Source organism: Charadrius vociferus, unplaced genomic scaffold, assembly GCF_000708025.1.
Source record: "Charadrius vociferus isolate BGI_N301 unplaced genomic scaffold, ASM70802v2 scaffold862, whole genome shotgun sequence".
NCBI lineage: Eukaryota > Metazoa > Chordata > Aves > Charadriiformes > Charadriidae > Charadrius > Charadrius vociferus.
This window is the reverse complement of record NW_009647209.1, coordinates 897,116-910,319: the sequence shown is the minus strand read 5'-3', so window position 1 is coordinate 910,319 and position 13,204 is coordinate 897,116. Positions and strand designations below refer to the sequence as shown.

At 38.2% G+C, this 13,204-nt stretch overlaps 1 protein-coding gene across 1 annotated transcript in view; it reads right to left on the bottom strand.

Annotated features, from left to right (window-relative positions):
* NCKAP5 (NCK-associated protein 5) overlaps positions 1-13,204 on the bottom strand; it is a 372,018-nt gene that overhangs the window by 55,491 nt on the left and 303,323 nt on the right. The window contains exons 10-13 of the mRNA XM_009895863.1: positions 11,848-11,952; positions 8,486-8,677; positions 4,126-7,979; positions 3,251-3,428 (exon numbers count right to left, since the gene is read on the bottom strand). Coding sequence (XP_009894165.1) covers positions 3,251-3,428; positions 4,126-7,979; positions 8,486-8,677; positions 11,848-11,952 — 4,329 coding nt within the window. The remainder of the gene's footprint in view (positions 1-3,250; positions 3,429-4,125; positions 7,980-8,485; positions 8,678-11,847; positions 11,953-13,204) is intronic.

Below are 13,204 nucleotides of genomic sequence, written 5' to 3'. Positions count from 1 at the left end.
GATTTGATGACATCTTTTTTCTTCTGAAATGAGGCTCTTCGGGCTATGGAAAATGAAGAGGAGAGTATGTGATCGTATGGCATCGAGTTATGGGTAAAACAATTTCTCACATTTGCATACTGCATGGCGGTCTGTGGCTTGCTGCCGATATGACATTTCACAATATTAGGATAGATCTCTGGGTATTCCCCAAACACACAGACCGCAGACAGACAGTGCTATACAAAACTCCTGGTGTCTTGATTTTGGTGCCACGCTTCCACCTCACAAAGTAAAGCCCATGGCTTTTCTAAATTACACTGGGCTGTAATAAAATCACAAAGATGAAATGAAGCAGTGCAGCACAAAAATGATTGTATCTCACCTTAAGCTCCAGCCAAGGACAAGAAAAAGTATTGGAGAACGTGGAATATCCTTGGTGTGGGCTAAAGTATTATGTATTTCTGTTGGCTGGCCTTTAGAGCAAAGTGCTTTTTTGATGAACACTAACGGGAAGCGTATCCCTCTGAAGGTGAATGCACAAGGCTGCCATTGGTGGAACATTGCTTTTTCCATAAATTCAGTGGCAGTCAAGCAATAGCATTCTTCACGTGAACAGAAATCAGAGGTAATTGTTGCATATGTTATGACAGAATAGTGCCCCAAGTTTTTACCTGGCACATCATAAAAGAAGAGATTTAACCATCAAAAATTAAATAGGCTTTAAAGGAAAAACTTGCTAGAAAATTAATGTTAAAAAATGTTATGGCCAGGATTTAAAGAAGCAGTATATATATGATATACAGTTTTGAAATACAGCAGTTTCCACACTGCACCCATATGACTAAATACACTTTGCATTGTTCAAAAAAGAAATTTTCTTAGTTTAGGGATTTTGAAAATATTTATGTTGTTTTCTCCAAAAGCATTCATTTTGGGTTTTTACAAGTAAAAAAATGTACAACATGCCATTCCACTACATGTGACTGATTTCAGTAACAGCTATCTCCCAGTCCTTTGCAATCTGCTTCAAAGTAAGCAGATGTCAAAGAATAACTGGAAACGATAGTAATAAGATGCATGAACTTTGAATTTAAAGACTTTCCCTTGTTTTTCTTGCAGAAGTTTGGAGGACAAGATGAAATATCACATACTGTGGAATCTTAAGGTATATCTCTTTCATAAGTTAGCATTAAGAACTGTTAAGTATGTTTTTAATCTCGTTATTCTAGATGTCCTCAGTCTTTTGGCACTAGATATTTCTTTCCGGAATTAAGTGCCACAAAAAACACAATATGAAACTCACAACAATGAAGCATATAATGTAACTTAATCTTCAAAAACAATAAAAAAATACTTTGATTCCCAGTGAACAAAAGGATGTATGGTATGGGACAGGTAATGCCTTTTCCCCATGACAAACATGTTCTTAAAAGCTAATAGTATAATTAGCATTTCTTCATTATTTATGCATATTAAGGACTATCTTTGTAGTTCACTGATAAAACAAAGTGTGTTTCTTGAAGATATACTTAAAGTCCTAAATGACTATTATTGCTGCATTTAGAAAGACTTCACAAAATGACAGACAAAAAGCACAGCAAATTATTGCAGCATTAGAAAATACTAAGTTAGAAAGAAATCGTAGGAGCAATGTGTAGAGTTTTTTGTACTTCTGTACAGTGAAGATATACCCTAAGCTGTCAGGACCATATTAAATGGGGCATAGTTAAACTGAGTGGCTCTGATAAGGGGCTCTGCTTTGCTATCAAAGTTCTAGATCAGTTGGATTGAATTTCCTGCATATTGCACATTTCCAGACTTTCATTCTCTCTCTTTCCTTTCAGTGACACTACAAGGACAGCCTTAGATATGCTTATAATTTGTGGTTTTATAATGCAGGAGACATCTACATTTTCAAAGAAGAGATGATACCACAGCAGTCAGGAGGAAAAAGTTTTCCAACACATTCATTCTGCATATGTTCCCCATAAGTTTTAAAAAATGACCTTGCACATGTTCTTAGGAAAGACATCTGCATTAATGTAAAAAAAAAATTGCCTGAAGTTGAAACCACGTGTGGGATACTTTAACCTTAAGCACCCTGTACACCAGGACTTAGCTACGAGTTTTTCCAGTTCCCATTATGAAGCTTTTTGAAATTTGTTTTACCCTTGAAACACATCCCAAAGAATTTGCATTTCAAATTCTCTCAGATGAAATAGTTGCATGTGCTGTACTTCAAGAACTCAGCTTTATCAGAACAACAGAAGTAATACCCTCAACTTCATGTTCAGTATTATATTTGGCACAAGTTTTTAGACTATTTTGTGAAGATTGTGATTATTGTTAATAATCATCATAATAATACGGTGCAGATCACGATCGGGAATGAGAAAAGAATGCTCATCGAGTTAAAGCATCTCTGTTCTCCTGATGCTTCGACTTTAAAACATCACGGGAAAGGCCCTTGCTAGGCAAGAAATTGCTCACCAAATTCTAAGGTTAATAATTAGAAGCTTCACAAGGAAGAGCACCCATTCAATCTGACTTTAGGCTACAATCTCAGACTCTGTGTGTATGCTTCTTGATGCAGAAAAATTAGCCACTCACATAACCCTTCAAGAACCAGAATCTAGCAGCTAACAGAAAACAAAATTATTTTTCTTCTAAATTGCAGGTTTCCTACTTGCTGGGTAAATTAAAGTATCAGGTATAGTTAATACCTTATTGAAGCATAACACTAACTACAGGGCATTAACAGGAAGATTGCACAAAGGCAGACATGGGTGAAATGTATATTTTTGCTTTTGAAAGACTCCCTGTTAAGTGACAAATATTCCCAAACGTGGTCAAATACTTTGCCTTTTCCCCGCCAGCACTGCACTTTTCAGGCTTATTGATTTCTATAATGTTCAGAGGAATGTTTAACACTGACATGCAATTTTCAGGGAAAGGGGAAAAAATAATAAAAAAAAAAGAAAATGGTCTTATTATTTCACTGTAGTGCAGTATGATTATAGCATCATTGTGCATATATCTCCACTGGAATTGAATTGCCAGCAGAAGCACTAGAATCTTCATGACTAGCCGTATAACCTGGCCTATAGTCAAGCTGACAACTTTTCTATTAATTCACAATTCTCTAGCTACACAAAATCTTTCTATCATATATAAACACTTATTATCCTGTTTGTCTGTACTGGCAATAAGGAACACATCCAGAAGTTAAGAAGAAGGTAATGATGTTTTCACGTACTAAAGCACTTACCAGGGTCTGATTCTGCATTTCCGTATCAGCTTTTGTGTTGCTGTTTTTCTTGTGGTTTCCTTGAGAGCTGATAGAGTTGCCGTGAAGAGAGGAGCCCTGGGAGCTGCCCTTCGACACACTCCTGTAGGAAACATTATTTGATCCACTTTCTGTCTGCTGAGCCGCTTTCTTATCAGCTCTGCAGGTAGAGAGTGATTCCTCTGATAAATTACATTGCCCTTCTTCAATCACTCTACTTTTCCATTCCTTTAATGTTTAAAGTAACCTCTCTGTATCTTTCTGTCTCTAGACCTTTGAGTGATAAATGTTTCTAACTAGCCTTGATCAAATCTGTCACTTGCAATTTCAGGTAGTATATCAATTTAGTCTTTCACATATAATGATTTATATTATATTTGGGACTGCTGTGGGGCAAACGTGCAAACACAGTATAGCAATTGCCAAGTTCTTCTGTGACCAAAGGCTGTGGTAGTTAGAAATGTAATTAATTCTGACTAGTTACCAAATATATGTTTTCTGGTTACCATACACGAAGATGGAATACATTAAAACATGTACTTAATATCCTCTATCTTTACACACCATCTGCCTAGATTCTTGATTTCCAGAATCATTTGAATTTCTATCAACTTGGATGTAACTTGCCATTCTTTAATTTCAGAGGCCATTGGTTTGGTTAACAAAGTATCTTGAACAAAATTATCACCTTATTATTCATGTTTTTTTCCTGTAGAGATTAAAGTCCTGGTAGTGTACCTACTGATTGCTACTATGCACTCTTAGTCTACACAGAACGTACATCGAACTTAGCATCTGAGCATCTGGAAACCTACAGTGTACAACAACACATCCCGAATTCTGTTCCAGAGTTTTACCTGTTTAAGAGCTCTTTCATAAAACTGTCTTTTGGTGAGTAGGTAGCTGTGGTGGAACCTTTGAGTTGTTCACACTCAATCTCACCCAGTGTGTCTTGTGAAGGTTTCATAAATTTGCTCTCCATGACATCAGCTAAAATGTCACCATTGTCTGTCTTCCTGTTAATTTCATTTTCTATTTCACAGTGTTGTTCAGTTTTCTTTTTTTCTTTTCTTCTCTCTAATTTTGCCTGCTTAATTCCAAATCCTGAAACTTTTGCATCTTTTTTTTCTACCTTTGTTTTAGGAACATCAGTTTTCCTGCTACTCAGTGCAGGGAGCTTACTCTTTCGAAAGCCAAACCAACTAGCAATAGAGGGCCCAGTCTTTTGTTTAGTCTCCGCAGTGGGAGATCTGGTTTGTCCCTGACCCTTTTGCACATTTTCTTGGATGCATAACATGACTTTCTCCTCTATTGTAGGTTGTAGAGCTGGTGAACTCAAAACATCAGTAACCTTCTCCGAGGCTTCTGCTAACTTTAAACACATTTGCTGTCTTCGTGACTTTGTCGCTTCCAGTTTATGAGGACACTTTATTCCATCCGAGCTTTGAAATGATGAAACTTGCTTGGAAGATACAGCAGCTGATGCTTCTAACTCCAATTCTGCTGGCAGAACACCTTTTTTACTTAGAGCTTCATGTTTAAAACTTTCAGTGCTTTTCTCACTCTGAACAGATAGACTGCGCACGTCCTTCTGAGAAAACGGTTTGTTTCCATCACATTTTGAAGTGTTGTGAAACAAGTCTACTTTTGCAGATGATCTGAAGGGCAGTTTGCTTGGGCTTCCATGCTGGCTATTGCAACTACTCATATTTCCAAGAGAACCTTGTCTAGAATAAGAATTTTCTGTGGTTTTAGGAGTGTATGAAACAGTCTCTGGTGTCATTGCTGACCCAGGAAAGCCCTTGATTTGAAGTCCTTCCATGGTCGAGTTCTGCCTTGTTAGAGAATTTCCTCTATCAGAAGTGTTTGTAATTATCTGAGTTCGTACTTTGCCAAGACCTTCTGTCACAGGGGCAGATGGCTTTTCCCCTGTATGAATGCTAAAACTCTGACTACGAGCTTTCGCTCCATTCATGCCCAGAGCTGGCTTCAAGTGCGACTTGTTGCTAGAAGAAACGGATCTCTTAACTAATTTGTTTTCTAATCCATCTACTCTGTCTACCACCAAGTTGCAGTTTTCATGTGAATGAGGTGATGCTGTATCCATACTAAGTCCCACAGTAAAATTATTTTTTACTTCAGTATCAGACATAGAATCTTTTAATTCAGCATCAGTTGCACCTCTAGTGGTTACACTTACAGATTCATTTTGCTTATTCTTACTGGAACTCACATTACTTTTGGAAGCTGCATTTATACTGTCTTTTTCCTGCTTCCCTGGTACAGTAGAGCTCTTTCGGAGAAGTTGAGGAGATTTGACAAATAATTTCAGTCCTACAGGGAGACGGGTTTTCATTCCTTTCTCATTAGAGTTTTGGGTAGCATGTGCAGTGTCACTACCATGAAACAGTGTTGACAGTGGGGAATTGTTTACCTGAGACAGTAAAGGCTCACTTGTGCTTGTCGTATGACACTGAGGAGTTGCGGGGAGAATGTTTGGCATCTTTTGTGGCTGATCCACCCTACTGTCACTGGAAATATCTTTTTTGCTGGAATATGTGTTTTGTGAAGAAGTTGTTTCCAATGATGGACAACCTAGAGAAAAAGACCTGGCTGTTTGAAAATCTGTGTTGGAAAAGTCACGATTCCTGTGGAGACCCAGCTGATTAGGGCTTTTTGGACAGACCTGCTTTGTGGAAACTTTGGAAAGTCCTGGGCATGCACTACGGGGTTGCTGAGATATGCATTTATTTTGCATAATTGCCTCTGCATTTTCTTGAAGGTAAGATAATTCGATTTTGGCCCCAGAAGATACATTTTTTGCTTGCATTTCATGACTAGATTGATTATGAAAGCCAGAGTTTACAGTTCCTTTTAATGGTGATGATTTCGGTATATTTTTTGCCGTTTCACTGGGACCAGCTCCTACTAACTTTACCGCTACAGGTGGTGAATGAGCATAATTAGGCCGAATCAAGAGGGATGTCGACCTGCCTGGAGGAACGGGTGGGGATGGCGATCGGGCTTCTACAGTTGGTAAATCACAATGGAAGTCTCTGGTTGGAGGTTCTCCGTAGTCACCGGGCTCTATAAGGTGCTGAGGCAAAAGCGGTGATGCTGGACTCTGACTCTTTGGATACTTTGACCCATCGCCTCTGCCTGGCCGTTTCAAGCCGGGCAGAAGGTGGGTAGGGGGCTTTGGAACCTGCAAGTCAATTTTTGAGTCAAAATTACGAGGTGGACTTTGTGCCTTTTTGAATCTTGAAAGTTTTACAGGTGGCAGAGCGGGTGATTTTTCAAAGGTTGCAGGGCCCACGGGTTGAGCTACAGGTGTCTCCTCGCTCTCTGTCATCACAGTTCTTTGTGGAGAAAATTTACCTCTGCTGGGTATTTTGGTCAAGTTTGGCTTTTGATTGATTCCTGCATGCACAGTGGAGCTTAAATTGGTCTTGTATGATACGTCGTACACTGGCTTCACTAGTTTTTGTCGTGGAGTATTTTGCAGTGTCACTCTTCCACAGAGTGAAGATTCACTGCAAGTCATGGGGACAACTGCATTTTTGTTCCCTGTATTATCTTCACGAGTCTCTTTCTCGGTTTCATCTTCAGGTCTTTCTAAAGCAGTGTAGTTTCTGGCATTGGTCCCTGTCTGCAAATCAGTTATTCCCTGAGGTATAAGTTCAGTATATTCCGCACTGGACCTAGTTTGTGGCTGTTTGATTGAAATCTCATTTCTTGTTACAGTGACAACTCCAGTTTGATGTGAGCTGAATTCAATAGGCTCACCATCCTCAGCATCAAATATTACAGTAATGCACTCTTCAGAAGAAGTCTTTCTTATAACCTTTTGTTGTTTAATGAAATTACATGTCTTTGGCCTAATGTCTGAGTGAGCAGATATGTGTTTTTCCTCTTTGTCAGTAGATACAAACTGAGAATTCTCTGTGACTTTGAGCATGTCAGAGGTCTTTGTGTACTTCTCAGTAAAAGGAGTTGCTAATACATCTGATGGACTTTTCTCATCACTGCTTTCTATATGCAATTCATCCAAGACTTCATTGTCATCAGTATCTGAAAGCTGAAAATTAAGGTCCTTCCAGCCTGTATTAGTGTGACTTTGATTTAACTGTAACTCAGGCAGCTTTGCTCTGGTGCAGGATTTTACTTCTGTCTGAAACCCACTGACAAAACTAGTCAATTTTTCGGGTCTTTCCTTTGAATTAAAATATGAACTTCTTTCTGGCAAATGTTTCCTATTAGGATCCCAGTCAAACAGACTGTCAGAAATGCTGTGAGTTAATTTGTTACAATAGGTCCTGCAGTCTTTGCTTGGTACTTCCTGCAGCAACAGTAAGGATGATGAGTCATCATCTGCATCATCATGAGAATCTGAATCATAAGAGAAAGTTTTGTTATGTTCAATGCAAATACTTCCTATTTCCATTGGCTTACAATGAGTCTGTTCATTATGGCTGCCACATTTAACTCCAGGGGAATATATTCCTTCATTAGAGTTCATGCAATCTTTGTAACCCCATTTTGATATTACTGAAGGTGATTCAAGTAATATTTTTTGCTTCTGTAATTTCTTCAGCCCTTCTAAGATATGGTTTTCCTTGATACGAGTTGGAGGTAGATCATCTGCAGGACTTGAGAGGTTGCTTGGGAGTGAAGACCCAATGCTTATTCTTTTATCCCAGCTCACGGATGACTGTTAAAACAAAATAAAATTCACATATTACTCAGAAATGCTGTTAATAAAAAGTGTTACCATTTTAGTAAAGACATTTAGGATTTGCATAGAGCATTACATTTCATCCATTGCTATTAATAGCAATGTTCTTTTTTAATAAAGGATTTCATAGTGGCGTGAAGGCTGCAGCACACTTAAAACCTGCAGGAAGAACAATATGAATGGAAGGATTAAGATAAAGAAGAAGAACAATCTGGATTGTGAAAGACAGAATAAATGTCAGAATAAATGAGGAAACTGTGAGCAAATTAGAGTGATAAAGGAATTGTTAAAAAAACCCACAATGGGGGAGAATAGGAGGGAGGGAGACATCAGGGAGAGAAACCTTACTGAGTTTAGTGACAATTGTTTTAAATATAAAAGAGAGAAGAAAGTGAAAAAAATTTCTGAAATAGGCAGCTTTTCAATTAATCTTGTTTCAGATGAATTTAAGGTAATCAATGAAGAAAACTAGTTTGATTTACCCTTTTGCTGCATGTCTTTCCATCATTCCAAGTGTAGGAGGAACCACTGGAATATTCACTGCAAGCACTTGAGAGGGAGAGTTCACTGCTACTGCAGCTGCTCCGGGGATACAGGCGGCTAGGACCTGTCATATTTAATTGACTCTGGCATTTCAAGACAGGTATACTAGATTTCACATTCTGCTGGCATTCCTAAAATATGAGAAGAAATAGAAATATCTTATGGGTGGAAAAAGATAATTTAACTTCCCCTTGATTAAGAAGGACAACGAAAAAGCAAGTAAGCTACCTACACCTTCCTGTTATGCCATTAGCATCTCCTGAATTTAATGCAGAGAACTAAACTAAAAATTGCTAACATTTTCATTTGTCGGGGGAAAATTCCACAATCCTCCATGTTTTCTTCTTTATTCTCGAACCAATATTCTGCTCTTCTTTTGCTAAAGTTTATTCTGAGTCTATTTGAATTATGCTTTGTACATAAGCAGCAGGCTCCAGTAAGATACAGAAAACAAAGTTATAAGAATACAAGTACATCTTGACAACTGCATTATAGCCCTACAATGTAACAGATGAGGCTGTACACCCTGGACAAGGTAAATTAATTTAGTATCCCAACCAGAATGTCCACTGAGAATGGAATCTCTCCATTACAGTCTAATTTTGGTTTCCTATCTAGTTCAAAGCTTTGTCTAAGAAACTCTCTGACGTAGGACAATCCATCTTTGTGTCGCTCGCAGACAGCTGAAGCCTCTTGCTTATGCAATTTATTGACACTTTATGGCTGCCTTTAGTACTTGTGTAGTTATCGCCCCTCTCCAAATGCAATTTCAGCTGACTGTGACTAAGTGCCAGCTTTGAGGAAGAGAGTAATGAAGAGCAGATAGCACTTTAGGTAAAATATTAAACCTCTGTAGCAGTATCTAGGATGCCTTTAATTTGTTTTCAAACTAATACTCTTGTGCCTAACAGTGTTAGAGCTTCTTTAATGTTAAGTGCCTGCACCATTCTGTTATGCTATTCTCCAGTTTCCTTACAGAATCAGACATCTTTTTAATTACCAGGAACACCAGACAGAGTGACATGACTCTGTTTCATAAAACTTTGCTTTGGATTTCATTAAGGCAGAACATAATTGTGCAAGCTCAAACAATATTTATTGATTTTTGTATGTAGATATAGCCCAAATTGAATTAGCTTAGATGAAAATTTTACATTTATATTCAGGAAGACACAAGAAATCTGAAGTTATAGAATCCACAAAACAATTATCAAAACTGTATATGCAGTAGACACAGCTTCTTCATGGAAACCTCTGGAAAAATGCTCAGTTTGTAGGCACTTCTTACACACTAACATGTTTGTTAGACTTCTGCTAATTTCTTCCATTTATTCCCTCATGTCCTTCCATTTATTACTACTAGGGTTGAACCTTTTTTCAGTTAAATGGGAGAGAGCAGAATCTTTACTGCTGAGGAGTTCATCAGCACAGCTGTTCATTGCTCAACTGACATAATAATGTTCTGTTTTTGACAAACGTAACTACAGGGCAAATCATTATTCTCTGTCACAGGCAAAACCTATGAATGGGAAAATCATTTAGAGGTAGCAAGAGCACATTTCACCTCTGGGAGTTATTGGTACATGTTCTCCTAGGAAGTCAAATGGATGCAGGAGGAATAGCCTTTAAATTCACTGGCTCTGGGAAGAATACATCTTTCAGCATCAGAGGCAGGCTGATGTCTGTGTTTTTGGCTCTGAAACAGACTTTCTCGCTTTGTTGAGACAAATTACTCTTTATTCCTGACATGGTGGCTCCCGTGGGAGACCCCCTCTCATCAGCTTCCTCAGCTATGACGGCGTCATTCCCTGTAACGTCGACTGTACTGAGGCCAATGGCAGCATCTGCTTATTCTGGCTATTTCGTTGCCTGTCAGCTGTGGCATTGGGAAAACATGTCATGTCAAATTCCTGCCCTTTATACTTGGCTATGTCCCAGTCATCATAGTGTTTAAGGGAAGGATGCCTGTAAAATCCCTTCCTATAAGAATCTCCTGTAGGATAAAAGAGGAGATCACAGCATAGTGACAAGTACTGCCTTCCCCTCCTGTCATCTTCAGCTACTCTGAGAGCCTTTCCATCCCCTCACTTTGTTTCTTTTGCACCTAAAGAGAGGAGAAAGGCATTTGGTTGTACAGTTCTAGCAATGGGAAAAATGGAGATACCTCAGCAAAGCAAAAGAATGGTATATTACTGTAATCATCTTTATTGTTTAAGAGATGAGAAAATGTGCAAAAAATATTATGCCATTACAGATTCTGAAGTAGGATATCTACCCAATTTCTAGATTGCATTCCGATCACTAAAGAGCGAGTGGAATTTTCTCCTGTGATTTGCCTTAATTCTCTAAATTATCCAAGAAAGTACCTTGAATAGGATGTTTATGATGCATTAATTAAATATACTCAACTTGCATATGGGTCTATTAACTGACATGGTGAAATTTTAATTTTTTGTAATCATGACTCTTAAGTCATTACCTTTAACGCAATTAGCGTAAAAAGGCCTCAATGTAGTATTACAATTTAAACACATAATTTTTGCTAGAAATCACAGAAAATTGAAAGATCAGGCTATTAAAGACACAAAACTTTATATTTGAAAAACCTAACCTGCAGGCTTAACTACATATAATGCAAAGGGTCATTAGCATTTTTTGTGAACCTTTGAAACAATGTCTTTTCATTAAAGTATGCACTACAAAGGCGATTACATTTTTGTTGACACTACTATACTTCAAGATCAAAGGCACACACAGGTTCAATGTTCTGTTCTTGTCTTTCTTGTCTCTTTGTTTCCCTCTATCTTTATGTGACTTTTGTTTTTTAAGCTACTTTTCTCTTTGACAATGAAACATGAAAGCCACACTGGCTAACGTTTTGCCAAATAAGCACAAAGCTAACCCCATCTGAAAAAAAAAAAAAAAGCAGAGCCCATGAATTTTTAAAAGTTCATACATAATATATCATAAAAGTAGGATGAATAATATGGTGTATGGGCTTTAATAAAAAGCTCCTTGACCATTTCTCAGAGATTCTGAGATGTAATCAATACCCAAAAAGGTATCTCGGGGACACTGCTAAGATTTATGCTTTTTTGCACAGAGTGACACTATCTGCTTACTATATCAACTGAGGACACAATATTGAATTTCAGAGAACAGAAGGAAGAAGAAGTATTGTTATCTGCCTCAACAGTGTTTCAATTCAGAGATCAGCTTTATGGCTCATCCCTGACATCAGACTTCAGAGGCGAAAAGGAGGGCTCCAAGTGAGGGGTACAAGGACAGCACAAAAACTCACATGAATCCGAGCATCAGGAGTTCGACATTGCATCAGGCTTCTGCTTCGTTCTACTTCTGAAAGCAAATCCCCAGATGAGAGGTCCAAGATGCGTGAATGGAGTTTCTGGGGGGGGCAGAAGGGAATGAGCAAAGCATAAGCATTTGTCAAATATGCAGTAGATCAGCATTTTTAAAATTTCAAACTCTGCTGTTAAATTTCAAGGGAAATGAAGAGCCCGAGGTAAGAGAGGATTTGTTCTAATTTCAAATGTTGCTCTTTGTGCTTAGTTTGTCCAAGACTTCTTGTCTGCAGAACAGATCATTCTTCATCCAAAACAAACTCTACTTTTTCTTCTAGTCACTGTTTTGCAACTTATCATTACTTCACATGCAACAATGACAAATGAAGACAAGTCCCACCATTATCCATAGAGTTTGACAGGTTTCAGGAAAAAAGCATAAAAATGAACTACAAAATTAACATTTATAAATCAATCAACATGTTAATGTTGCTTTATTTACGAGCTGTTACACCTTGAGTGAATGATTGCAAAAGTGACCCTATTTTTAAACAGCATTGATCTGCTGAAGGCCTCCTTTGCACACATTTTAACTCAAAGTCATTAATGTCATCTGTTAGGAACAATTAATGTGAATAGAAAATAATTGCATCAGGGAACTAGGGACTCAGAGGATTTTGCACATTAATATTCACACGCTGTTCGATTATATACACAGTTCTTTTTTCAGTTTTGCTTGGAAGGATGGCTAAGCTTGTGCCTTTTCCTCCATGTTCACCTGTATACTAATTACTAAGGCTTTCAGTGTGTATTAAGCCTGATTTGTTTTAATTGCAGTTTCAATAAAATCCATGATTTATGCGAATGCCTTGGCCAATGACTTCAAAAGAAGAAATATCTGCAGTCTTGTCAGTCATTGGACCAACATATCATGTAACAGGCAGTATGGATCTGACTCACAGTCCACTGAAATCAATGAAAAAGGACTTTAAAAAAAAACCCCGAAACAAAAGGACTTTGGATCACGCTCTGTTCATTTTCCCATTAATTCTCCAGGCTTGCAACCTGAGAGACCACATCTACTTCCTCCTTAGCACCGGGGTGCTCAGCTTGGAGGAACAAATCGTGCAGACCCTGCCAGGGTGCTCTGCCAGAGCGACCCTGTGAAGGATTCAAACCACGGAGACTTCTCGAGGCTGCATGAGTGGCCCATCAACCTGTCCATCCAAAAAGCCTGGTCAAAGAGGAAAAAAGAATCTGTAGACACAAAAGCCTTTCCACACTATGCAGTAGTAGTAATGGTAAGACAGTTCTTTGCAGAGCCCTGAAATATCAGTCATGCAGTATCTAATGTCC